Source organism: Onychomys torridus, chromosome 2 (assembly GCF_903995425.1).
Source record: "Onychomys torridus chromosome 2, mOncTor1.1, whole genome shotgun sequence".
Lineage (NCBI taxonomy): Eukaryota > Metazoa > Chordata > Mammalia > Rodentia > Cricetidae > Onychomys > Onychomys torridus.
In genome coordinates this window covers 82,182,556-82,209,690 of record NC_050444.1, presented here as the reverse complement: position 1 = coordinate 82,209,690, position 27,135 = coordinate 82,182,556, and the positions used below count along the sequence as shown (strand labels likewise).

At 43.1% G+C, this 27,135-nt stretch overlaps 1 protein-coding gene across 1 annotated transcript; it reads left to right on the top strand.

Moving 5' to 3' along the window:
- The first annotated feature begins 378 nt into the window (after nucleotides 1-378).
- Tnfsf8 (TNF superfamily member 8) lies at nucleotides 379-24,198 on the top strand. Its single transcript, XM_036177467.1, has 4 exons — nucleotides 379-588; nucleotides 9,734-9,776; nucleotides 21,163-21,234; nucleotides 23,666-24,198. The coding sequence occupies exons 1-4, from the start codon at nucleotides 379-381 to the stop codon at nucleotides 24,058-24,060; spliced, it is 720 nt and encodes a 239-aa protein (XP_036033360.1). The 3' UTR covers nucleotides 24,061-24,198.
- The last annotated feature ends 2,937 nt before the right edge of the window (nucleotides 24,199-27,135 follow it).

The window sequence follows — 27,135 nt, the reverse complement described above, 5'->3', positions numbered from 1 at the left end:
AGAAGGCAGTGTGCAGGGTCCCCGGGGGGAAGGCGTTCTGTGGCTGAGCCTAAAGGAAACAGAAGTGGTTGGTGCACACACATGCGGAACTATCTCCTTCCTACCGCCCTCTGACGTCAGCCATCATCTCTCGCTACAATTTCTCTGCACTCAAATTAATCCCGGGCGATGAAAAATGAACCTCTCCCCCACCCTTCCAGCCACCCTTCGCTTCACGCCCCCAGAGAAGAGTTTCTTCATCCGGCAACTGGTGAAGGCTTTTTTCCAAGTCACATGATCCAGGATGCAGGGGGAAAATCCTTTTTGGAACAGAGCTGAGGGCAGAATCGAATCAGATGAGAAGAGATAAGGTGTGATGTGGGGCAGACTATATAAAGCATGGAGCCAGGGCTGCAGCAAGCAGGCAGCCGTGGGGCCCCTTCCCCTGACCCAGCCATGCAGATGCCACCCGACTTGGTGGCCAGCCCCTGGAGAAGCACGAGGCCCTGGAGAACCACAAGCCACAGCTACTTCTACGTCAGCACCGTCGCGCTGGTGTGCCTCGTTGTGGCAATGGCGATCATCCTGGTCCTGGTAGTTCAGAAGAAAGTGAGTAAACTTCTTTTCTTTGTTTCTCTTTTCTTATTTATAATCTACATTCCCCTAGAGGAACAGCTCTGGGAGCTCAAGAATAGATAGATTGGGAGCAAAAGTGTAAAAATTGCAAAAAAAATAAAACTGTGCATATATATAGATGTCAGAGAAGGGGAGAAAGAGATAGAAATGAACTCCCTGTACTAATTTTCAATGTTTTTAGAGGAATGTAATTGGACATGAGCTCAAAAAATTTCCAGACTGAGTTGAGCCAAAAGAGCAGAGAGGAACTATTGGCCTTGAAAAATGATGATTTAAGCCCAGCTGAGGGAAAGCCTCCCAGCATATAGAGAGAAGTCATCTCTGCAAGGTGCTCAGCCTAGTTCTAGGGTTATGTCCCCTATCCAGACTCCCAGGACTTCTGAAGCCTCTCTATTGCCAAGAGTTGGTTGTTGCTGTTGGTTTTGTTTGTTGTTTGTTTTTGGTTGTTTGGGTTTTAGCTAAGTTTCAGAGACTGTCATATAGAAAAAAACAAAGCAAGAGAAGCCAAGGCTCCCCCAGAACTCTGGGTACTTCAGTGTTAAAACCCACAAAAGAAATCGAAAGCTTTCTCACAAGCCACTAGCTTTGAAGAGCCCAGGGTGTTAAAAGAAGTAGAGCCGAGGAACAGAAAATAGCAATGTTTGTTCACCTGCACCCTCTGAGATGCACACCCAACAAGCAGGACCACACTGTCTTGGGAGATTTACTTGTTTGAAATGAGGGAGGAGGGGAAGACAGAAGAATTGAAGGAGAAAGCCAAAATGTAGAAAATAGAAAAATAGCTTTGAGAGAAAACCAACTCACCATCTAGAAAATACTGTACCGTCAGCATCATGACTCACAGGCTTGGGGTGAGATCGAGTCATGATGATTTGGGTACTGTATGAATTATACCCACATTTGCAACACCCTGGCCAAGTATAAAATTCACTTGTTATTATTTCATAGTTCTCACTTGTCATTCCATTATAATCTCCCAGATATTTTTTGTCTAGCTTTCCTTCTTTGTCTTGGACCACAGGTTCTGCAACTTACTAGTTGCTGAGAGAGAGCTAGGGCATTACAAATGTCATCAAGTATTAACATCTAAAGGAAGCTTTGAAGCTCCTTCTTCCATGAGTGTAAGGGAGTTATTCACATTTGAGTTGGCTGTCAGAGCTGGTGGGACTCATCATTTAATGGACTATCTACATCTGCTAAGAATGACTCTCTTAGACAAGGGTTTGCATAACTTTTCTTCTGTCCACATTCTCCACTTTCTGCCACTGTGATTTGCAGTATGCCAGAAATGTGCTGTTTTAAAGCAATGGCCAGATAAGATAGACCAGAGTGGTCTTAAGAAGTTTTCAGTTGAAGGGATACAGGTAGAACTGCTGGGTGTGAGGGAGAAACCAAAATGGGGAGGGGTGACGATGGTGCTGTGTAGAACCAGAGAGAACTCCAGAAGAGTTGTCATGCAGTTCCAATCTGTTGTTGAAATGATTCCTCCTGGGAAAGTTGGACAGGCCTTGTCCCACACTGTTTCTGCACATGCAGAAAATTAAGCCCACGCAGGGCACAGTGGTTGAAGTCAACCCACTCTGAGCAAGTGGTACAGTGGGGACTGCTTGGTTGCTTTAGATTGCTCCATGAGCATGCTGCTCCCTTTGCTTGCATTGATGGTGGCAGAAGAGTGGAGAGCCTTGGTTCCCATTTTTCTCTGAGCTGTATCATCTGGTGCATCTATTTGACTTACCTCCACGCCTAAGTAGGGAAAGATGTGCCTCACAGTCTTAGTCTATGCTTTGGTGCTCTATGATTTCCTAAATGTTGGGTACCTGCTCACAGGCTAGGGCTCTCCATTTTAATAGTCATGATAGAGAGAATCTGATGCTTTGTGCATATCATTTCTAGTATGTTTTCAGGCATTAACCATGGTGAGAACTAGGGAAATGTGAGGCCCCTGGGACTCAGTTACCAGGGATATATCCTGTAGGAAGAAGGATGGGTACTGTTGGAAGTAGATGGACTTGCCAATTGAAGAAGCTCAGGGGGAAATCTGTTGAAGAAACCAAAGAGAGGGTCCAAAGAGCTCTGACTCAGACCCTAGTATTAAACATGAAATGGGCTATGGCCACATAGCACTCTGTGTGCCTCTGGGACTGGGTGGGGAACTGTGAGAATAGAATCTCTTTACTGACATACACAGGACCACTTTGAGACCTCCTGTGAAGGAGTGTTTCCCCAGCAGACTGAAGAAAATATCACTGAAAAATACTGTCTGGTCAGAGTGGGAAAGAGGAATGATTTTGGAGGAGTGGAAGAGGTGAGAGGAGAGATCTTTACTAGGACAATGGCAGAGTATGAGAAGAGAGATGCACGGGGCAGTTAACCAAGTCATCCTTGAGACTCGGCTAGAGGACCTAATAACTCCAAGTGAAAGCTCCACAGGGGAGACAAAGGGGAAATGGAGGCATCAATCTTAATATTTATTGAGCATCTGCTTTGCACAGAACACTGTTACAGACACTGGGCATATAGCTTTAGCCAAAACCTTTAGCAAAGTACCGGCCCTTGCACTATTTCCACAGCATTTGCATGATGTCCTTGAAGCCTCCTGCAATATCTGTATGCTTATTTACATTTAGCAAAACAAACAAACAAACAAACAAACTTATTATGAAATACATTTACTTTGCTTGGGAAAACTAACCAACAAATAAGGGGAAAGAAATGGAATGTTTCTCCTTGCAGCAACCTCTTTGCTGAGATAGCTACCATGGGCAAATTCCTGTGTGCTCTTCTGTAAATCTGAGTATCTATAAATACATAGCACATGCATGTCATTATGCACTCCATTCCATGCACTTAGTGGTATATCCTGGAGATCATTCCACACCTATATAGAAGTCTGCTTTGTGCCACTGTAGAGTCATATCTTATTCTGCTTTTGCCAATGCTTCGTGATTTATCTGTGCCTTGTAGAAGGCTGTTACATTTCCCTCAAGGACCTTTTGCCCTTTGTGTAAATAAAGCCCTAGAAATAGGAATAGAATGTGTATTTTTTTACTTGAATAAGTGTCTATCAGCATCCACAGAGATGGTACTATTTGGAAGAAGGGAAAGCCTACCATCAAATGCGTATGTCTTTACATCACTATGGAAAAAGGAAAGAAAAATCTTGTAATTCAAGTGTGTGGATACTTTCCCCATAACCTGGAAAAGACTAGAGTCAAGGTGAGCTTTACACAGAGCAGAGAAAAAGAAAAAGAAAAAAACCCAACATAATAGAGCTTCTCTTATCTACCCCTGAGAAAGAGGAATCCATGATGGCACCAGCTTTCCAGGCACTTTACAGATAGGTGTTTACATTTTAATAAAGGCTCTGGACCCTCAACCTTAGTGATGTCTTTGCTTCCTAAACCAGGAGGCTGGGCTTATCCAAGCCAATGTAAAAACACACACACAGTCTGAAATGGTAGAACCAGGTCTCAGGTTGTCTGATTTTCACATATTGCACACCATTTCTAGAAAGAGAAGTTTACCTTTCTCTTGAGAGAGAGATGGGGAGGAGTCTGGGCCCAGAGTGAAGTGGAGTGCTGACTTACTGACTTTAGTACACTGATTAATAGTAAACATAATATAGGATTGGAGCTGTTTGGGAGGCTGCTTGCTTTTCAAACTCAAATAGTGGAAGTGAGTTGAAAATGCCCTGAGACACTTCTCTTTTCTTAACGGACTCCCTGCATCTGGCTTTCATTCTATTTAAGAATGTGTTTAATTAATTAAATTTTTCCTGATAGCTGAGAATTTTCTAAGAATCAAGTCTTATGCAGGGTTTGAAGGGAAGACTTACATGGACATGTAGGACCCATTCTGGGAACTCTCCCAACGTGAGAAAATGAAACCGATGAACTTGAGCCTCAGGCAGAATGCTCTTTACCAAACAAAGAGCGGGTGGCCTCTGCTTAAGATAGGGGGGACTTTGTGCAGTAACTAGAATATAAGCTGAACCTGAGAAAATTTAGAAAATGTCCAAAACTAGTACAATAAAACCCATATAACCTCCCACCTAAACTGATTGAGCATCCATTGCATTCATGCTGCCTCTGTAAGTATATGTAAGCAAGTTGTAGGCAGTGTGACTTCACTCAAATTCTGTTATCCATTCTAATCCACTACAACGCAGTTACTACAGCCAAGAAAGTTCATGTTAACTCAGCAATATTGCCTAATAACATGCAATCAAATACAGTTAGTGTTTCATTTCCCCACATCCTCTGTGGCTGTTTTGTTTTGTTGTTATTTGGGAGTCTAGTATTCAAATTAGGCTCACATACTGCCTTATGTGTGATAACTGCATATGTTTTCATCTAAAACATTGTGATTTAGTGGTTAGCCCTACATGCCTGTGATGCTAGCTATTCTCAAAGCTAAGGCAAGAAGCTCACAAATTCCAAACCATCCCTGAGCAACTTAATAAGACCTTGTCTTAAAATAAAAATGTTTAAAGGCCCAGGGGTGTAATTCAGTGCTAGGGCGCTTGCCTAGTATAGGCAAGGTTTGGTTTCAATCTCCAATAACACAAGAAAAATAAAATAAAATAAAAAATCAAACCCATAAAAAAATTGTCCTGGGAGCTTGTTAGAAATACAGACTTGTCTTAAGAGATTGCTCCATGGTTAAATCCCTTGCTACCAAGCATTGGGACCTGAATTTGAATGTCCAAAGTCCAGATGCACAACTAGAAAGCCATGGCTCCAATAACAAGACAGGAGGTAGACACAGGAGAGTGGCAGTAGCTCTCAGCCAGCTAGTAGGTAGTAAACACAGTAGTGACCAACAAAGAGACAAATATGGCAAAAGCTGAGCATTGATGGCCGAGGTTGTCCTTTGACCACCACAAGTGCATCATTGCATATACATATCCACACTCAGACCCATCAATATGCACAGACACACAAACACACACACACACACACACACACACACACAATACACACAATACACACAAACACACACACACAAAGAGAGAGAGAGATTAAGACTTCCTAGCCCCATCCTAGAGCTACTGAGTCAAACCTGCATTTTAATAACGCAAAACATCTGTAAAATCAATAAAATTTGAGAAGCCCTGAGCTAATCATTACACCTACCCTCCAGCCTTGGTTTTGTGGTACAGACTATTCTGCAAAAGGCAGGTTGATTCTGTAGTAGAACAATTCACATTCTGGGAATGTCTGAGGTTTATCCATGCTTGGTATTATTGTAGCGTATCTAGGGACATATGTCTGGTTATATATGGTTACATGTTTAGTCACTTCATTAAGGGGACAGCTAGCAACAATCTGGTTCCTCATAAAAACCTAATCTATGGGGTAACATTCTGAAGACATGAATGTCTTCCACTCAGCAGTCTGGCATTTCTTGATTCTTATCTGAATCCTTTACCATCTTGAAGATTGATGATGGAAGATTATTAGATGATGTCATTCCTTCCACTCACTCGCTTTGTCCTATAAAAATGAGCTCTCCGTTAGCAGGATGGAAGCAGGTGGAGGTGGAACCCAGCAAGCCAGACAATGAGTTGAGGCATGGCTTAGAGAAAGACAAACTGGACTGAGACTGTTAGTTACTGTAGTATGAACAATGGCCATCCTCCAGAGCAAAGACAGCAGGAAGTGGGACTAGATGACAAAATATACTGATAGATGAGGCCAAGAGGACAAAGTGCTAATTCCATCTTCAGAGAGGAAGATTTCCTAATCTCATATTTGAGTCCAACTCCCTGGAGCCACCTTTCAAGACCATAAGTATCATATTTGCCTATTGTGTCCTGCCTTGAAGCCAGTGATGCTCAAAGAGTATCCCATGTCCCAGACATGCTGACATAGATAGGAGACTGGCTAGAACTACATAACACCTCAGAGACTACCCCAGACCCACTGAATCAGAATCCCTATTTTCATTAATATCTCACAGGATGGTAAGACCTTTGCAAGTGGGAGAAATGCTGTTTAAGCCACTGTGGTCTAAATTTCAGACCAGCCAAACCACGAGTTTCCAATAAAAATACTTTCCCTAGGGGTCTTCTATGACTGTCATTCAGTCTCCCATTGGGTTTTAGGAGAACATGCTGCTGTTTTGTCTGCCTTTATCTAGAGAGACAATGCTGCAGAGTGTTGGCCTTCACAGCCAGTATGACCAAGTTTCTCATTTCTGAGGTCTTTTGTAATCCTTAAGTCACTTCTTTGTGTTTTAGACAATTCCAGATTCTTGGAATCCAGTTAAAGATCAGTACAATAAAGCTAGCTTGAGGATAATAAAGATCTCCATGTGCTGTGAGCCAGAGACCATCTTAGAAGATAGTGAAAGCAGAAAAGAAGGGGCTATGAAGTTCTCTCTGGAATATTTCACACTTTAGTTCACACTTTGATCACTTTCAGTAACAGAGGATTTTGTTTGAAAAGTAAATTTGAGAACCAAAGGCACTTACACAGATTTGTTCCATGCCCTCCACATCATTGCTCTGAAAGCAAATAGACCTTTCAGGGAATTATGACAAATTAAACACATTATAAGGCTCAAAGCAGTCCCTCTCAAATAGCTACTGTTTTCAAACAATTGCTAATAATTTACATCTTGTTATTACTCCAACAGCCCAGAGTAGGAATCATTGGCCCTCTAATCACAGTAATTAAAGAGAGAAGAAAATAGTTCTAGGCTAATGATTGAGATGGGGGTCACTTCCCCTGTGAATAGACTAAGCATGATCATACTTTCCATCATAAATAAAGAACCCTAGTACTGTTGGAATGCCCAACCGATGTCCACGGAGGCTAAAAGAAAAGAGGAAGTATGTTTACAGAAATGTATCAGGGCTTGGTAACCATGGTGATTGTTTTTCCTGAGCTATTCTATGGAGCTGAGATGACAGCCTGGGGGGACCTATTTGTTTGTATCTAGGTCAAGTCTGTGTCCTACCTTACTCAAAACCAAGTCACCAAGCAGCAGAGTTCTCATTTCCCCCAGCCAAGGTCTCGAATTCCTGGGCACAGTTTATTAAAACAGTTTACAGATGGCATCTCAGCATAGTGCCAGGAGTCTAAACAATCTCTGACAAATCTTAACAGTCATCACCATGGCTGGTAAATGCAAGCAGTCATCATTTCCTTAGGCTTTGCTTCTCCATCCTCAAATGCAAGGGCTGCTTATAGATCGGGGAGGAGAGAACAGTGAACTAACTGCTCTATCCTTCGCCAGTGGAAAGTTCACCTGAGAATTTTATCCCAGAATTGGCCCTTGACTAGAGTATCTTGGCATCATTCCTTACAAAATCAACTTGATGGTCTGAAAGATGTTTGGGCCTGTCTCTCACTTGGAATCTGGAATCACATCTACTATAGGTAACTAGAGGAAACTGTAGAGACCCTGTGTTCTTCAAAATAGAAACAGTCACACTTCTGTCCTGAATTCCCCAGGCCCTGGGTAAAGGATGAAGCTACAGGACCCCCTACCAATGTTTTGGCATCTCCCTGCCTAAAGGGAAAGAAAGAACTCCCAGTTAACAGTCAAAAGCAAGGCCTTCCCTTACAGGACTACACCCCCATCCCATACAAGTGGTCCTTCTCTCTTATACAGCACTTATACTCTTGATGGTCAAAGCTGTTCTGGAGGCCAGGAGTATCAGCATCACCTTGGAGCTTGTGAGAAATAATGGCAAGCCAAGTTCTTCCCAAACCTGCTGAATGGGAATTTACAGCTCAGAGATCCTCAGCATTGAAGCTCCAGAAATTCTGTCTTTGAGCACTCTGGTCCATTCATAGCTTGTGCCACAACTCACCATTATGATTCCATATTTATTAGTAGTTCTTAAATGGCTGCTTTTCATGAACTAGGTCCATAATGCACACCACAGATCACCCAAAACTTGAGTGAATGATTTTCTGTCCCTGGAATGGCTCTACTGGGTGTTTCCTCTTTTACTGTTCACTCTAGGTATCTAGTTGGATACAGAGCACTTGGTGCATTCAGTCCTATTAAGCTTCATCTAAATGGAAATACCTTTCTTCATGTGCTTGCACTTCACGCTAATTGAAAGTCATGCTTGGCATTATGTCAGCTGCTTAGTAAATATTGAAGGGCTGGCTGTTGTCTCACAGCAGCAACATAAAGGGGAATTTTGTGATGTCAGGTTTTCCTAAGAAGCATATGGGTAATCATGTAATCACAGATGTAAAGCAATAGTATCCAGGTTAAGAACTCTCAGGGCAAAAAAAAAAAAAAAAAAAAAAAAAAAAAAAAAAAAAAAAAACACAATCAGAAAACAAACAGAGAAGAAAAGATCTTCCAAAAGATCCCTTCCCCTGAAAAACTGAGGCCCAAATGTATAGACTCTCTCCAGATTAGTGTGACACCAAGGCTTCCTGAGCTCCACCCCTTGGGCTAGAGAAGAATCCTATTTCTCAGCTAACAATGTGTCCACAGAATGACAGAGCTTTGGGGGACATAAATTAAAATGGTACCTCCAGATGGTCATCAGCACTTACACAGAACACTAAGAAAGCCAGATGGAGTCAGTGGACAACTTCCAGTAGACAGTGTTTCCGTCAACCTCTTACTCATTTACATGAAAGTCTATGTAGACATTTATGATTATTATAGAAAGCATCATATGTAATATAATGTAAATATATAAATAAATAAATACAATGTTTGTGCCACATATTTATAAATAGTTGCTAATTATATCTGAGTATAAACTTGCAATAAATCCATGAGGTCAAAAACCAGTTTCTTTACAATATCATCAAATCTTTGGAATATAAACACTAATTAATTCACAATTTCCAACAACAATCAAGGTGGAAAGGTATTTTCCATGTATGTTTACAACACTTACAGATGAACTAAATATGGAAAGAAAAAAATACATCATTTATTCATTTCATTTATCTTATATTGACTTAAGGAGGAAAAACCAGTAGCATGTGTGGAGGGGAAGAAAGCTCTTGACTGGGAGGCAGACATTCCAACTGTGGTCCTGTGTTCCATGAATTCACTGTGTCTCCCTGGACAACACACCTTGTCTCTTTGCGAGATGTGAATGATGACCCTGCTCTTCTCTCTTTTCTTCCAGGACTTCACTCCCAGAACAGCTGACAAGGTTCCCCTTAAAGGAGGTAAGATCTCAGATGTAGGAATGAATGTGTAGTGAATCATGCAGATGACACCACAAGGTGTAGTGCCTACTGATCAACCAGAAATGTCATGACTGTCCTCAACAGCAGTGGGGCAGATGGAGGTGGGGGCTGATAGGGCTGAGCTATCGCTTCTGACTCATCTGGGTAGCTCCTGATCACTGTGCTTATCCACACAAACCTCCCATCTGCCTGTAACACTCTCACTAATAACACTCACCATTGGTGTAGCCATGCCGCAGGGCCTGGCAGGGACACAAGGCAACCTTGTACTTAGAGCCAGAAACCATAAATTAAACAAATTTCAATATGACTCCACTTCCCACCTGGAAGTTTCAGTTACACATCCCTTAAACAGGAATCACAGTGCTTACCTCACTGGGGTTTTAGAAAAGCCAATCAGGGCAAGCTCATAATATCTTGGCGTAACAACCAGCATATAGAAATAGTCAAATAACTGGCAATAGCCAAAATATCTAATGAAGTGGACGACCTGTGAAGACAGGCTTATTCCCTCTACATTACCAGTCACAGAAGCTATTGACTAACATATTGCCCCAACTAGTCCCTATGCAGAGTTAACACTGAAGATTAAACTCAAGATCATCTAATGAATGTTGTCACGGTTCAGAGAAGAAAAAATCAGACTTAAAGAGAGACAAAGTGTTTTGCTCAATATCATATGGGCTAAACAAAAATGTCCTTGACTCTGATTTGGTGTCTTTACATTCAAAATGTCAATCCTCACTTAAGTCCCACCCACAATTTTCACAGCCTGGGTAGCAAGCACAGCTGGCTAACCACAGAACTAAATGAGGAAAGGAAAGAAGATGGGATAGGTAGGTAGACCTTCAGGGATATCAGGCTAGAGATACTGGGCATCCTTGGAACCAGAGGACACAGGGAAAGTGATACGGCTCCTTACATCAAGAACATTGCCCTTGTAGTTTCTTCCCTTCAGGACATCCTACTGGAGACTTAGAAAGAATGAGCAAGGAGCCCTGGATGGACAGGCCTCCTGAACCTTTGAAAACAGGTAAATAACCTTGCCTTGATGGGCAATGTCTCAATATTGGCCAAAGTCACTTAGCCCTCTAGAATGTGGTCTCACTTCCTCTGCCTATGTAGATAACCAGTTATGTAATTAAGGAGCAAGGTAAAGTGTAGAGGCCACAAACATTGTCCACAAAGATCCAGATTGTGAATGTTCCAGGCTTTGCAGGCCTTCTCATCTTGGCTGAAATCACTCCTGCAGTTTGCCATGATCAGGTCAGACAAACAACACACAATTCTGCATGCATGATTGCATCCCCCTAGAACTTATTTATGGGATGAGCAGTGGTTGGATTTATAGACAGAACAGCAGGCTCTTGTGGTACAGGCAGTATGGGTTTTGGAGTTAGACATCCTGCTAAGGTGTTGCACGTATTCCCATGGAGCCTTGCAAGGGACAAGCAGCATTGATTAAATGTAATTCCTCCAGTCTGTGCTTCCATTGGCCTACCACCACCTCCGCTTAGATATTTCTCAGTCAAATTGGAAGTTTGCATTTTGATGAGGGGCAGTAGCCACGTCCCATGGACATAGTGTCAGTGACAAAGGTAGACTTGATTAGGCATCAGGACCCCAGCCACAGGGAAGAGCTGTGCTTTCCTGTTGGTGGACACTCCAGTCATAGGTTGCCAAGTACAAAATTCCACTCTAACTAGCAGTTTACAGTTAGCACCAGATCAGATGAATAAGAAATAAAGAGCAAACTTGTCCTCTTGCCAGCTAGGCAGTTACACTTAAGGTGTAAACACTCTTTCTAGGCACGCCCACCCTCCTGTGTTTTGGTGAAAATACCCCTCCCTTCATGGTAAGAAATTAATACAGATAGATGCTAGATTGTTTACTCTGTCATTTGTCTTGTTTTAAAGAACGTAAGAAGAAAAATAAAATCTGTCTTCTCCATGTTGCTCCCCAGCTTTTCATTTGAGGGAGAAATTTCTTTAGTTCATGAAGTCCCAAATTTGGGGGACAGTGGATTAGACCATTTATGGGTTCCCTCCTTACTTGACTCATGACTCAGAATATCAGAACGAAAACTAACAACAATAAAAAAAGTAGCTTCTGATTCAGTGTTTCTACAACTAGATTTTGTTTGTCAATGCTGATAACACCCCACCCACCACTTTCCTTATTTCCTTTGAGTTGGTCTGAGTACCAGCCCCAAGAGCTAGCAGTACAGGCTTGGAGGGATGGGGCCTATTCCCATTCCCATTTGTAGATAAGTTACTGAGATCTGAGAAGTCAGAATGACTTGCCAGGGGTTATGCAGGAGGCAACAGTGTGGCAAATGTGAGAATCCAACCTTCCCTCTGTTACCCTTACATGATGTGCTTCAGCTCTGAGGAGCTAGCAACCTTTGGTGTGCTGCCCAGGACTCCCACTTAATGCACACCTACACCTGCCTTAGCTCCCCAAACTGTGGACATTGTAGCCGGGTAAAAGAGAAAGTAACATCTGAAGGCAAAACCTGGGTCCTCACACCAGCAGGCTAGGTCTTTTTAGGAAATTCTCTTCTCCTCTCCAAACATACTACTAAATATAATAAATGGATTTGAAATTAGGGAAAAATGTTCACTGCACAGACTTGTAAGTAGGTAAAGCGCCTATTGTACAGTGTGAAAGCCTGTGTCAGACCCCATCAACCACAGAAAAAGCCAGGAGCAGCTATGTATACTTATAATCCCAGCATTGAGAAGGCAGAGACAAGAAGATCTCCGGGGCTCACTGGCCAGCCAGTCTGGCCAAACTAGAAGGCTTCAGGTTCAATGATAGACCTTATCTTAAAAAATAAGATAGCAAGCAATTGAGGAAGACATCCAGCATTGACCTCTGGCCTCTACACACATATACACACATGAATACACACACACACACACACACACACACACACACACACACACACACACACACACACACACACACACACACACACACACACACACACACACACACACACAGAGCAGAGTTCTTCGACACTTCCTGAGACTAGAATTCTCTTATCCTGTATATAAAGACAGAAAGTAACAGCCTGACACTTGTCTGAAGAAACGCTGAAGCTACAATGCCTGTCACCAGCAAGCTGGTCTTAACCCTAAACAAGAAGCAAATTGCCCCCTTTGAAAAGGAAGCAAGGAGACTGGGGAAAGGAGGACACTGTTGCAAGACATCCCAGGCATCCTACCTACCATCCAGAAATTCCTGGGAGGAAATCCCAGGGGTGGCATGAGGTTTGTCACAGATCAGAAGCCACAGGATAGGGAGCCCTCAGCCATGACCGCTGTTGTAAATCTGCCACCTTCAGAAACCAACAGTGGCCAGAGCCTGGAATGCAGGCTCTGCACACATGCCGGAGTAGCCCAGCACAGGATATCCTTAGCTACAGGGAAACCACAGAAAACCACACCCATGTTGGTGATGATAACTTGCTATTCCTGGCCAGAAGCAGGCCCCAGCCAACTGCCAACCTGCACTCCCTCCACTGTGCCTGAGACTTGTGGGTCATTCTGAGGGTTCATTTGGATCCATGGACAAGCAGAGATACTGGGAGGCAAAACTTTCCCTTGCTCTTCTCACTGGATTTTAGTCTCTACTCTAGCACACAGAGGCAACTTGCCTCCTGCAGGGAGCCCACCCTGAACATGAAATGGAACCAAAAATATACCTTCGTTTTCCTGCTTGATTGAACCTGAGAGCACCCAGATATCTGGTCCACCTTGCTCTCCCATGTTCCATGAAATGACCCTACCTCTCCCATATACCAAGGCTCCCACAACTCCTCATCATTTCTTCTTCTTGTTCTGCTTCCACAGAATGTTGGATCTCTTACATTGCTCATGCTCTGGGTTTATTTGTTTAAATCTCAGATTGCAGCCCCCTTCACCTGGATTTCCTAGGAGTCCCAACAGAACCTTGCTTCTTTGTATAGCAATGCCTGCAGGAAGATTTGAAACATAAACAAAAGCTAGCATGGCAGCAAAGCATAGCACAGTGTCTTCCAGCAGGTGGTGGAGACCTCTGAGGCTCTTTCTTGTAAGACAGAAGCTATTTCAGCTACTAGAAACTTCTCAAAGGCTAGCATACTCTATCCCTACGTTTTGGGACAGAGGGGGCTACTGTGGCTTCTGGGCATGTTTGAGAAGGTCATGTGACCTGGGTTGATTCATTAGAATCTGGGTTGTCAGTAGAAAAAGATTTTTTTTCCCTGTAAATTCTGTGTGGCTCATAGTACCCAGAGGTACTGGAAGCCCAAAGGAAACTCAGACATTAAATGCAGTTTCTGGGTCTCCTTTGCTCACTATCCAGCCTGGCTTGAATTCTGCTTCCAGCTGAAAATGGACACCAAAGACAAAGAAATAGACTGGAACATGGAATTCTTGCAGTCAAGTCTTGAAACATGAAGCACCTCTCTGTTCCTCCCAGAATCTTGTTTCCTACTTCTGAGGGTTTATCTCAGGGTTGAACCATATGGTTGAAGCTGAACCATATGGGTGAATGGATTTTGCTTCTGATATAAAATCTGTGAATTGAACAACTATCCTAGAATTCTCTGACCATTTCATTATGTTGATTTTTCTTACATATTTTGGCAAGCTGCCCTCCTCACCCTCTGCAACTAAAAGGAGAATACAGGCATCAAAAGACACTAAATGAGGTGGTCCTATAATAACGAAATACTGAGGGTGAGGAAACTGAGCAGCCAAGGAGACTAGTTTCTCCCCAGTATTCCACTGACCCGGTCTGTGACCAGGTGCCATGTAGAAGCAGCACTTATGACAGAGAAGACATAAGGAATGGCCGCCTTCCTTTTCCTTACAATCCCTTCCCCTCAGGAGAATAACCACGGGCTGGCAGAGCCCCGCTTGGTCTGAGGGGTAGAGCTGCATCCAGAATGCCTGTCTCCTTTTGGTTTCCACTTTCTCTTCTGTCCCCTGGGCAGCATTGTAGGATGCTTTCCTGGGTGAGGTGGAGCCAGCTGAGGGCAGTGGTAAATTGCTTTCCAGCTGATTACTTCACTGGTCACAAGGAACCGATTTATTCCTCCATTCACTCTGAACACACTCACTAAAACCCACTCTTAAACCCACTTTCTCTTTCTCAAGGCAGAGCTAACAGAAATCAGAAATCTTTGTGTTGAAAATACCCAGGAAGTGAGCCCTTCAGACTGAAGAGCAATGGAGTTCTGGAGAGGCTCTCTAGGGTTCTAAGGCCACCATTCCTAATCCTCACACCCTAAAAAAATGAGGAGGGAGGGAAGAGAGGCAGAGCAGAGGAAAGGAGAGAACACAAGGGAAATGAAAAGGCTGAGATTTGGTACTAAAATTGGCAGATACAATCTGCCAGTCTCTAATTCCAGAGGCTATGTCTCCTTTCCCTACTATCCAAACACTTTAAGAAACAGGGGAGGTGAAGGGGGGGGGGGGGGAGAAGAGGTGGAAGAAGGGCAGATATTCCTAGACCTCAAACTGGTTCCTTTTTTTTTTTTTTTTTTTTTTCAGTTCAAGCCCCCAGACACAACATCTGTGGTCTTGAATCTCTGCCAAGCAGGTAGCCCAGGCCCCAGAACAGAGAAGGGGAATAAATTATTTGCTATTGTTTGTGTGGTATACAGCAGGTTCAGTGTTGTACCTTATTTCATTTAATCCTCTGGCCAGCTGTTGAGGTATATTTTATCTTCACCTTGAAGAAGAAAGAACAGTTCAAAGAGGCCTACACATTTGTGCTAAACCATACAGCTAGCAAGTAACCAGGGTGAGATTCAGGCTTCTGTGTCTGAGCCAAACCTAACTTCCTGAGAGTGCTTCTGTACTTCCGCATTGCGAATAAGCTGGAGCATTATAAAGGTTAATTAGAAAATTAGAAGGACTTTAAGGTGTTTCTTGATGACCACCCCCCAACAATGTCAGTTCAACCTGCCTTTAATATACATTAACTCCAAAGAAGTACTCCTAGAACCAAATATATTTACCTTACAAACCACAACAGATCGGGACTTAAAAGGCTTCCCGCTCCCAAAAGCCTTCATAGGAGTTATGTGAATTCCAACTTGGTTTCAACCCATTTTTACCCACTGTTTTCTCTGTGTTCAACAATAAGCACGCCATCTCTCTGGGGCGTCCCAAGTACTGTTGTGACTCGAGTCATCCATCTGTTCTTTTGCAAATGGCTGCTTACTTGCTCTTTACGTCTGCATCATAAATGTTCTTGCCTGACAGCATCAAGGAAATGTTTAGATTTGAAGGCCTGTGAAATGACCCACCACTTACCCGCCTTCCTGCCCCCACCAGATTAAGGGCTCACTTTGGTCCCAAATGCTGCTGAGAGTGGAGACTCCTCTAGATGTCACTGTTGGGACTTCCCTGGGTGTTCTCCAAGAGAGATGAAACTGAAATATAGGCCTTTCCATTTCCTCAGAGATTAAAATATTTCCAAGAAGTCTTCATCCTTCCCTAAAAGTATCAGAGAGCCTCAAACAATTGTGTACAGATCGAGAAATTCTAGTCCGACAGGTAATACCATGGGTTTCATTTTAATGAGCATCTCCTTAGCCAATCCTCTCTGCCATGCAGTGTCACAAGAAATAACAAGAAAAAAGAGACAAGAAGAGGATGGACCTCACATTTGCGGTGCCTCCAATAGCCATGTGTTGGGCTGGTTATTTGACATCTGTAATCTTGATGGGTGTCACATCGGCTGCACATCTGTGTTGATTGTTACTGTCCTCAATTTGGTGATACAGTAGCTGAAGTTCCTGGAGGGGAGATGATGGATCCAAAGCCTTCACTAGAACCACATGCTCTCTGAGAAGCACCATCTGCCTGCCCGGTCCTTACCGGAGAGGTTCTGTAGAGCCAAAGTTGACTAGCATTTAGATCACATGTCGTCTGCCTAGAAAGCCCAGTTGCCCCAACCTTTGACTTGACCCAGTTCCAAACATAGGCTTGAAGTTATCTTCTGACATTCTCCCACCCTGGATCAGGAAGGCTCTGAGGCTGCTTTCCCAGCACCTCCCTCCAGCTGTGTCCAGAGACTTTGGTTGCATAGTGTGAAATGGCTACAGAATCATTTCTTCCTTCATTTAACACTCACTGCTCCACAGGAAGACTAAGAACTATGGACAGAGTGAAGCAAGCACTGGAAGGAAAACAGTGTTCTGAACCCAGATCTGCTGCTCTTTTACCTGCTGTGGGGTCTCGAAACCCAGCATCTCCGGGCTCAACCTTCCCACTAATAAAATCCATAATCTCCATTCCCATGACCCTTTGGATCCAACATTATAAAATCTCAAAGAGAGGGTCCAGTTTTTAGTTTGTCACAATTCTTACCATCTAGTGCCTGGCCCTTTCGCTCACCATCAACAATCTCAATCCCCACCCCACCCCTTTCCTTCTCCCTCCTCCTCTCTGGGAAACTAGACACTGGAATACCATCGATACACCTTTCTCTCCAGTTTTTCTAAGCAAAAGAATAGTCTTCCATCCTTCTAGAAGCCAGAGCTTGTCAACAAAACACTGACTCCATCCATCTGAAAGCTTTGATGCTCAGAGGAACATATGGAGTCTGCAATGATCTGAAGACAGGATGGCCTGCCAAGGAATCTGGAGTTTTAGACTCTTGTCCCAGCTCTGTCACTAACTCACTCTGTGACCTAGGACAAAGCCTTCAATGGGAGCAGCATTGGGAGCATAGAAGTCATATGTTTGCTAGGTTTGGATCCCTGCTCTTGCAAGCAGCTTCTATTTCAAAAGTCATACAAATTCTTGCCGAAGCAGGATGTTCTGAACTTAGATTGCCACCAACGTGAAATTTTTCTCTTCTGTGCCCTGGGTCTCTGAAAATCTGAACATGTACAGACATAGTCTCCTCCTACATGGAGTTAGAACAGCAGGAACATAAAATCAAAAAAATTGGAACTAGGACTGACTTCCTGGCCCCAGCTTCCAACCCTGCTGCCCCCACATCAATACTGACAGTGCAGAGATACATCAGTACTGGCAGTGCAGAGATAGTCTGCTAGAATCATCTAGAAAGGCATTTCCAGACCTCAGTCTACAGTGCTCTCCATCTAGATAGGAACACTAAAATCTAAAAGAGAAACTCCCATAATCCCAACACCCAATGCAGCAATTTAGCCCCCATCTCCAGACAGTTCTCATATTCCATTTCTCAAACTAAGCCCTCCAGACTATATTCCCTGGGAAAACAGAGGGCACAGATACAATTCATAGTCTAGGCACCCAATTCCCAAAGCTCTGGGGCCATGGCAGGGTTCCTACTTTATAGGGACCCTTCTAGAAGTCTTATCATGGATTTGAAATAGTCTGTCTTATCATGGATTTGCAAGCTGATGAGACTTGAGCTACATGGCTGGTACCCCACACAATATTGTCAAGGTCATAAGAGCCCTGTAACTTTCAAAGCATCCCACCCACTCCTTGGTCAGCACTGACTGGACAAATATTCAAGCTTCTATCTCTGTGACTTGGGTTACAACCTGGATGTCCTTGGTGTAGGTCTGTCCATCACCAAGTTGGAGAAAGGGGGTCGGAGTGGTGTTATCCATTGGCTAAGGGCTTTCGATCCTACAGAAACCACTGAGACCCTTGATGGGCCCCACCAAGCATCTGTTACTCTGACAACATCTCCAGATGTGAAAGAACAGAGATGTTGCCTCTGGGGTCTTCCTCAAGCTCAATAGCGCCACTCTCCCAAAAACCAGCCCCTTCCTTGAACCAGTTCCAGCAATGGCATTCTTAGAAGGAGAAGCCCATGTTTTTCCTTTAGCATGAAACCATCTAATCAATTCTTTAAGAAAAACTAAAATTATACCTGCCATTTGACTTCAGGAAATGCAAATGCTTCAAAATAAGATTGCTTTTTTCCATCGTTGGGTTTCTCAGAATTACAGCTGAGGTTACCCCACTATACACGTGAAGACTAAAGGGGAAAAACAGAAGAAAAAAAAAGCCTGAATGTATGAGAGGCAAGCCTGGGCTTGTACTTCTGCCACCATCTGTTTGTAGATGTTCAGCTCTTGCAGATGTCACCACAAGCCACCTGATACAAAGGGGCCTTTGGACAAGAGAGATAGAGTCTACTTTATGTAGCATCCTGCCTCTGGTCAAGGGTGTGAGTCCTACTTTCCCAACTAACTTTGGCAGACTCTGTGAGAGTGAGGCCAGTGTTCTTCCTGTGGGGAGGAGGGCAAGCCAAGCATCCCTATTCACTACATTGATGCTCTAAGTACTGAGTTGGCTCCTACTGAAGGAAATAAGAGAGATGGACTAGATGGCTTCATTCAGCAAATGCTTATGGAGCACCTTCATGGCTGAGCAGTAGGAGAGACTGAACTGCAGTCTCCGCCAGGGTGTGTTTCAAAGGATAGCTGGCTTGATGGAAGAAGGGGTCCCAGGGAGCGGTATGGGAGGCGTGCTGGTGGAAGCATATCCATGTGGTTGTTTAGGGCACTGCAAGCCTCCAAACTCCAGTAGGTGGGGGGAAATCTGTTTGGGCACTAGAGTATCATCGGCTGAGTTTTAATCTCCACCCTACCAGCAACTAGCTGTGTGGCTCAGAACAAGCCAGTTAACCTTTCAAAGCCTAGGGTTTCTTACATACATGATAGAAATAACTATAAACTGCCTCTCACAGGACAGTTGTGAAAATGAAATTAAATCATGGCTGTAGCATGTTCAGCAAAGTACCACAAAAATAGTCAACACTAGTTATGATGATGGGTAGTGGTGGTGACATTGATTACTATTAAGACATAGAGTAAAAGGGGACAAGGGATGGTACAGGCTGAGATTAGAGAGATCAGGAGAAGTAAGAACCCAAGATGTCATGAATGGCACCAGTAGAAGCTGTAGGCAACAGAAATCGGAGAGTGATTACCAGAAAAGAGAGTCAAATTTGCATCCCAGATGAAACTGGACAACAGGGAGTCAAATGTAGTCACAAGCCATTAAAATATCACACTTTGGGATCAGGGTTCTGATTATACACACCGTATGAGTATGTGTAGGGCAGCAGCAGGCCTCACAAGAACACTGCTTAGATGAGCATAGGATAAGATCCAGAGAGTGGGTCAAGAAGCTCTTTTCAGGTCAAGAGCAGCTAGGGATGAATACTGTCCCCACTTTGCTGGGGGTTCTAGTAATGAACTTGCTCAGACAGCAGAGGGAACCCTTCACTCAACTTTGAACCACTTTCAGGCCCCAGAGACTTTCTCAAATCTGGGTGGAGAAAACAATAGGATAGGTAGGGTGCTTCTACTATTCAGAGAGTAAACAGAGTAGGACACTGTTCCTAGTGCATGAGCTTATTTCTAATGGATGGACTGAGTGCTCATCTCTGGTGACATCATCAAAAAGACATCAACATCAGGTTGGAGAGCTTCCAGTTTATAGATAAGGGAGCCAAGGTCCAAAGAAGAGAAGAGATTTACTCCAAATAAATTGAATTCATGAGTCATTACAGGGAATGTATAACTTGGTTCTTACCATACAAAATAGCTTGTTATAATAAGAAAGAGCTATCATCCTTGGTGAAGATACTAAAAATATTTTTATTTTCTCAAATGCTACAATGACACAAAAATGTGTTTGCCTCTACCAAAGAAGCACCAGGTGGGAAGGCTTCCTGCTAAGATTTTGTTAATGCTTTGTCCTCTTAAAGTTGAGTGGGATGTTTTTGTCTTTGTTGTCTAGCAGGATGGCGAAAAGAAGGAATTCCATCCCCTGGAATGAGGCAGATGTAGGGAATTCTCACATTTTCACATACTGACTTAGCCTTGAGTGTGTCCTTGAGTGTCTTCAGCAAACTTGATCCTGGCTTAGTCTGAGAACAGGATCAGCTGATGCAGGTAAAAGCACAGAGTCCAGTGTCCACACAGCATGCTGGGCAGCAACATCTCCATCAGTGTTGCTGCTAGGGAGACCAGTGTTTGGACTGAAGGACATGAGATTCCCAGACTCTCTCAAGCTATTAGAGGTACTCAACAACCCCTTTCATGAGGACTGTCAGGAATGGTGCCCAGGACACTATGGGAACTCAGATTGTAGGTGTGTAACTTCTGTCGTCTTCTCTAACAGTCCAAGTGCAGTAATAAATAAAAAAAATAAACTTCAGAAAAGTGAAAATCCTAAGCCTTTTAATAACAAAATGAAAACAAAAGTTTGGGGTTGTTGTTGTTTTAATTTAACCCCACAAACAGAAGCAGAACCATAAACAGCAGTCTCAGAGGGTCACAGAAAAAAAATCTGGTTGTCTGTAGTACCCAGAGTTGTACAAGATGATTCACTCCTGATCTTGTTTTTAGGAAATTGCTCAGATGACCTCTTATGCACCATGAAAAGAAATCATTTCAAGAAGACTTGGGCTTACCTCCAAGGTCAGTACTCAAAGCCAGAAAGATCTAACCCCATAAAAGCCATGTCCTGTATCAATTTCTAATCCAAAAGACCCAGTTAAAGTTCTCTGGCTAAACATGACCTGCACAGGTGCTCTTAGCCAACATTATGTCTTAGAGGAAGAAGATGATAGTGTTCTCTCCAAAGCTACACCATTTGCTGGAAAAAAAAAAAGTTTAGTTGTGGATTTATAAGTGGCACAATTAAGTGGCACAATGAAATAAATAAATGAATGAATAAATAAGCCATGAGCTTGAGGAAAGCCGTGTAGGGATTGTATTGGGAGCAAAAGCTCCCTCAGCAGGTGGGAATAAATGCATTCACCCTTTTTTGTTTCCTACCTGGCCTTTAAAGACACTTTTGTCCCTCACTTCCATTACAGCTCCCTTCTCCCACTAACCCCCTGCTGTGCACCTACCTACTCATTTGGGCCAAGTCTTTCCCCTAATACAAAGAAAGAACAGCCTCCATCTCGACCTCTACCAAGTTATTCACAAGGGAACTACAAAATTGCCTGGTCCCCAGATTGACAGCCTAATGAGCTCAATGGTACACAGCCTATTTGCATGTTGCAGTGTGCTTCAGGTAAGAGTCCCTTGGAAATGAAACAGTAAGAGGCACTTAAAGCAAGAAAGAATGAGCTATGGAAGAGATGGCCAAGATTCTCTGAATAGCCCTTTTGCTTATTCAAAAAAAATCCCATTTTGCAGTTAGATTACTTCGTGCCTTTCCATTAAATGGCAACAAGGTTTGAAGAGAAAGCACTGAATCAATTAAAACCGGTGTGCCTGCTTCCTGGTTCTGGGAGCACCTTTACCAGTCAGCGCTAATTTTCATTTGTTAGGACTCAGAGAATTGGCTTTCACACAAACATTTTAGCTTAGAAGTTCAGTTAATTCTCTGCCTTTCTAAAGGTCCTAGGTAGCAGCCCCCTCACTGTGCATGCCAGAGGCCTATCCAAGGAAGCTTGACTGCCTTTAAGGAAAGGACACATTCAAATCTGCAGAGCATGTTAAAGGGTGTATCTCACTTTTATTAGCATATGTCAATTGCCTGTGACAATGGGTTTCATTGTTGACATTTTCATGCATGCACATAGCATACCTTGGTTTTATCTTAAATGCAAAAGTTAACAGAGATTCTCCTGAACAACTCAATACTGAAATTGAACAGTATTAAATGTCACAGCTTTGACATCTGCAATGCCTGTCAAAATAGTAGTCAACACTAAATGCTCATTCATGACAAATGACACAATAGCATAGACCTTGTTGCAAAATACAGTCCGGGTAGGTAGGATCTAAAAGAGAAAGGAGCCAGAGAAATGGCCTGAGAGGTAAAGCAATTGCTGCAACCTAGTTTTTCAAAGCCAAGCATGGTTCCTCATGCTTGCCATGCCAGTGCTGCTAAGGCAGGGACAAGGGGATCCCTGGAGTACACTGACTGACCAGCCTAGTCTACTAGGCAAAATTCTGGCCAGTGAAAGTCTCTGTCTCAAAAACACAAGTTAAGGGGATAGAGAGATGGCTCAGCAGTTAAGAACACTTGTTGCTCTTCCAGAAGATCCAAGTTTGGTTCTCAGCTCCACATCAGGTGTCTCAAAACTGCCTATTTTGAGTTCCATCTCCAGGGTATTTTATACCCTCTTCTGGTCTCCATAAACACACACACACACACACACACACACACACACACACACACACACACACTGCATATACTCATAGACATACACATAAATAAAAATAAACCTTTAGAAAAAAAAAAACAGAAACAAGGTAGATGATGTATAAAGACTGATACCCATGATTGTCCTCTGGGCTAAATATACACAGGTACATGCATGTACCTGCACCTGCATACATTCATGGGTCTAATACAAACACATACATACATATACACATAGGCACTGAAAGGGGGTAAAAAGAAAATATTAACGACCATATGATGTGATAGATAATAATTAAGAGAAAATCATCTATGCTGTCTTCTATTAGAAAACTCTCCTGCAAGGTCTTTCCTTTTCCAGTGTAATGCTATATGCACTCCAACCCTCTAGCTTTGAGCATGAAACAAACAAACAAAAAAATACAGATGGTTTCTTCTTGTGCCTTTTTGGTGTCAAAACATCTCAACAATACCAAACTGCCATGGAACCAAGATGGTGCCATCCATGGTGTCGGATACCAGGATGAGAGCCTGGTAGTCCAGTTCCCAGGCTGGTACTACTTCATCATTATTAAGTAGAAACAATGAGCTATTAAATAATATTCTGGAAAGAGTATTTTAGATGTTTAAATGTTTGGGATAGCAAGCAGTGTTCTAGAAAACAGGGCTGCTGACTGGGAACCTTGAAAGGCAGTTTTCCAACTTGTACCTAACATGTCAACAATAATTCTTCTTCTGCCTTTCCAGCGTCAAAACATCTCAACAATACCAAACTGTCGTGGAACCAAGATGGTGCCATCCATGGAGTCGGGTACGAGGACGGGAGCCTGGTAGTCCAGTTCCCAGGCTGGTACTTCATCGTCTGTCAACTGCAATTTGTTGTACAGTGCTCCAATCATTCTGTGGACCTGACGTTGCAGCTCCTCATCAATACCCAAGTCAGGAAGCAGGCACTGGTAACAGTGTGCCAGTCTGGAGTTCAGACAGAGAACATCTACCAGAATCTCTCTCAGTTCTTGCTGTCTTACTTACAGGTCAACTCCACCATATCAGTGGTGGTGGACAATTTCCAGTACGTGGATACAAAAACTTTTCCTCTTCAAAACGTGCTGTCCATCTTCTTATATAGTAGTTCAGACTGAAATGTGGCTCTTGACCTTTAAGTAGAAAAAATGTTGTCTACCATATAGTACTTCATCTGTCCAAACATGCAAAAAGAAATGTTTGGACAACTGAAGCTAAGTGTATGAACTAGTGTACTCCTCTTCCGTCCTTTGGAAAGATACAGCCCCTTGGCTTAAAAAGTGAAGTCTCCTTCAGATGGATAGCAAGGAAGGAATGTAGTATGTGGACAGACACCCACATGGGCACTAGAAGGGTTTGGGTTGCCCCAGCCTAACCACTAATTCACTGTTTGACTATGAGCCCCTTTTCCACTCCCTGGAACTCAGGGTCTGCATCTGAAAGAGTGGGAAGATGGGATTTGTGTCTCCCCAATGTTTCCTTCATCTCAGAAGATGAAATTTGTGAGCTGAGATTGCAGATAGAGCTCTGGAAGGTCCCAAGCAGAGGAAGGCCTCATATGTCATGATGAAAATGATACCACCAGGAATGTCTGCCTTCTTGTCATCTCAGATGGTCATAGGGACTCCATGCTGCCTTGTAGAGTGATACTCCACCTCCCTGTAATGCCCAAGGTGATGCTATCTCTTACCTAGGGAGTAGCTGCCATCTCCTTGGATGTACATGTGGCATTCCCTGCTTCAAACACTTCAGCCCACTTTTAGTATGGTTTTGAAGTCCCCCAAAAAGTTTTTGACAGACGATGAGGATCCTGAAAAAGAGGGGAGCTTCTGGGCAACAGATATCAACAGCCTTTCCTGACCTGAGAGGCCACTCAGTTCCCCTAGCCTCATCAGATTTGAGAGTTCTACACCATTGTGGGAGACAGACTTTGACAAATCATTTGAATTGAGCTATGCTTCAGTAAGGAAGGCAAGTCCTGCCAGTGCTGTGTGAAAGGATGGAGTAAAATATGAGTTTCTCTGAAGGAAAAGAGAAGAATAACATTTTTCAGATAAAGGCTAGAACAGATGTAAAAGGATAAGAATAAAAGTCAGCTGTTTTGATGTGTGAGTGGAACAGAGGGAAACAAAAATGACAAGAGTGGCTAGGTCAACCTCCTCTTTGGTCTCCTCTATAGGTAGGGGAAGAGGAATTGCATTGTACAGGTCCAGGTACTGTGTATGGTCAAATAGAATGAGGTACTGTGAACTCAGTGCTGGAGAGTAAGGGGATCAGCAGTATGCGTGTTGTACTCAGATGTGGGTCAAGTGAATCTTAGGTTAAAACAACTCGAGCATTCTAGAAAAGGCACATGCCACCTGTGTGGGAACTAAGCAAACGCTCTCCCCTCTCAGACTCTAAGTCAAGAAAGACTCCATGTTTATTTTTCACAGACTGTCCTCTGGACAGAGGTACCTGACCTTTGCACTATGGTTTGAATTGTTCCTAATTACAGTCTCTATCAAGCTGTGCTCAGAAAGCCATTCACTAAAGACAGGAGGGCACTTCGATTTAAAAAAAAAAAAAAAAAAGTGAAATGTAGCAAAATGAAAACAAATAATAGACAATGGTTATTGATAAGTCAACTGGAATGTAAATAGGAAGTGGACAATCCTGGGAGTTTAAAACTAAATTATGATCCTTTTGAGGGTTAACCAGCCCCTGGGGACTTTCTGGCACATAGGTAATAATTATATTTTTCATTGCCATGACAGAGTACCTGATGGACACACTGAAGGGAAAGATTGGCTTAAAGGCTACAGCCCCCCTCAGCTGGAAGGCACAGCAGAAGGAGGATGGGGGGGGGGGGCTGGTCACATTGCATCCACAGTCAAGAAGTAGAGAGATGGAGGCTGGCACTCATCTTACTTCCTCCTTTTTTCCATTTATTCAGTCTGGGATTCTATAGGATAGCACTGCCCACATTCAGGCTGAGTCTCGAATCCCAAGCTAAGTCTGTCTAGAGACTCACAGAAACAGCCAGATGTGTGTCTCCTAGAGACTGCAAACCCTGTCAACTTGACAATGATTAATTATCACCACACATATGTAAGTGCACATCATTTTTCTAACTGGATACTTAGGCTACCTAAGACAAATGCTTATTTAGTAAAAATTCAGTGAGTTTCCACACTATGCACTCACATGCTCCTTTCATGCTACAGTCATAGCATGTGGACACACATGTGCACACACACACACACACACACACACACACACACACACACACACACACATGCAGACACGCAGAGACACATACCAGTACCCTTACAGAACTTAAGGAAGATCATGTGTAAAGAAGATCATGTATAAGATGAAATTTTCCACCTTTAGTGTGAAAAAATAAAGTATTCCTGATGTTTAGAAGAGGGAGGGGAAGCTATGTGTGTTTCTCTACATTCAGAAGCTGTTTTTACCTGCTCTCCAGCACCCACAAGTGCCCTCTTCAAACTGCATGACCTGGTGGTACCTTTTTAGGATCCCCCAGCCATATAAAAAATGGCTCAGAGAGTCATTCAGTGCCCAGGAAAGGTTTGATATGAACAGACAAAACACTGAGGTAGAATTTGGTGAGAATTTAATATACAAAGATACAGATTCAGCATAATATCACTGATTATTTAAAACAGCCAAAACTTTCCAATTGAAAAAGACAAAGAAGCCAGCCAGTCATCTCTGTAGTGAGGTCCATTAGCCCTGGTGGAGTTCCTGCTGTGTAGAAAGCCAGGGGGATACTTAGCCTTATCCAGCCCTTGAAGAGTGGCACGCAGCCTCCTGACTCCTGCTCTGCTGTGCTCACCAGACTTTACAGGGCCTCCTTTAGCCTTTGTGAAAAACGTCAGGTCATGTCTTTCCAGCCCTACACAGAAGCAGTTCCCAGCATCCAGGGAATGCTCCACCCTCCTCTTTCTATGCTGGCCATCCCCATCTTCTTTAGATTTGGTCCATGACTGAGTCATAGAAAAGGGTTAGAGCTGTTAGAGTTATGACCCTCAGAACCAAAGATGTTTATGGTCAAGCCAGTATTATTTTTAATTAAAATAATGAAGTTTATTGTTTAAATTTGTACCTATTCACATACATAGGTGTACATACATGTAAGTATACATGTATTCTCGAATACACACACGTATGTTTGTGTATACATTTTT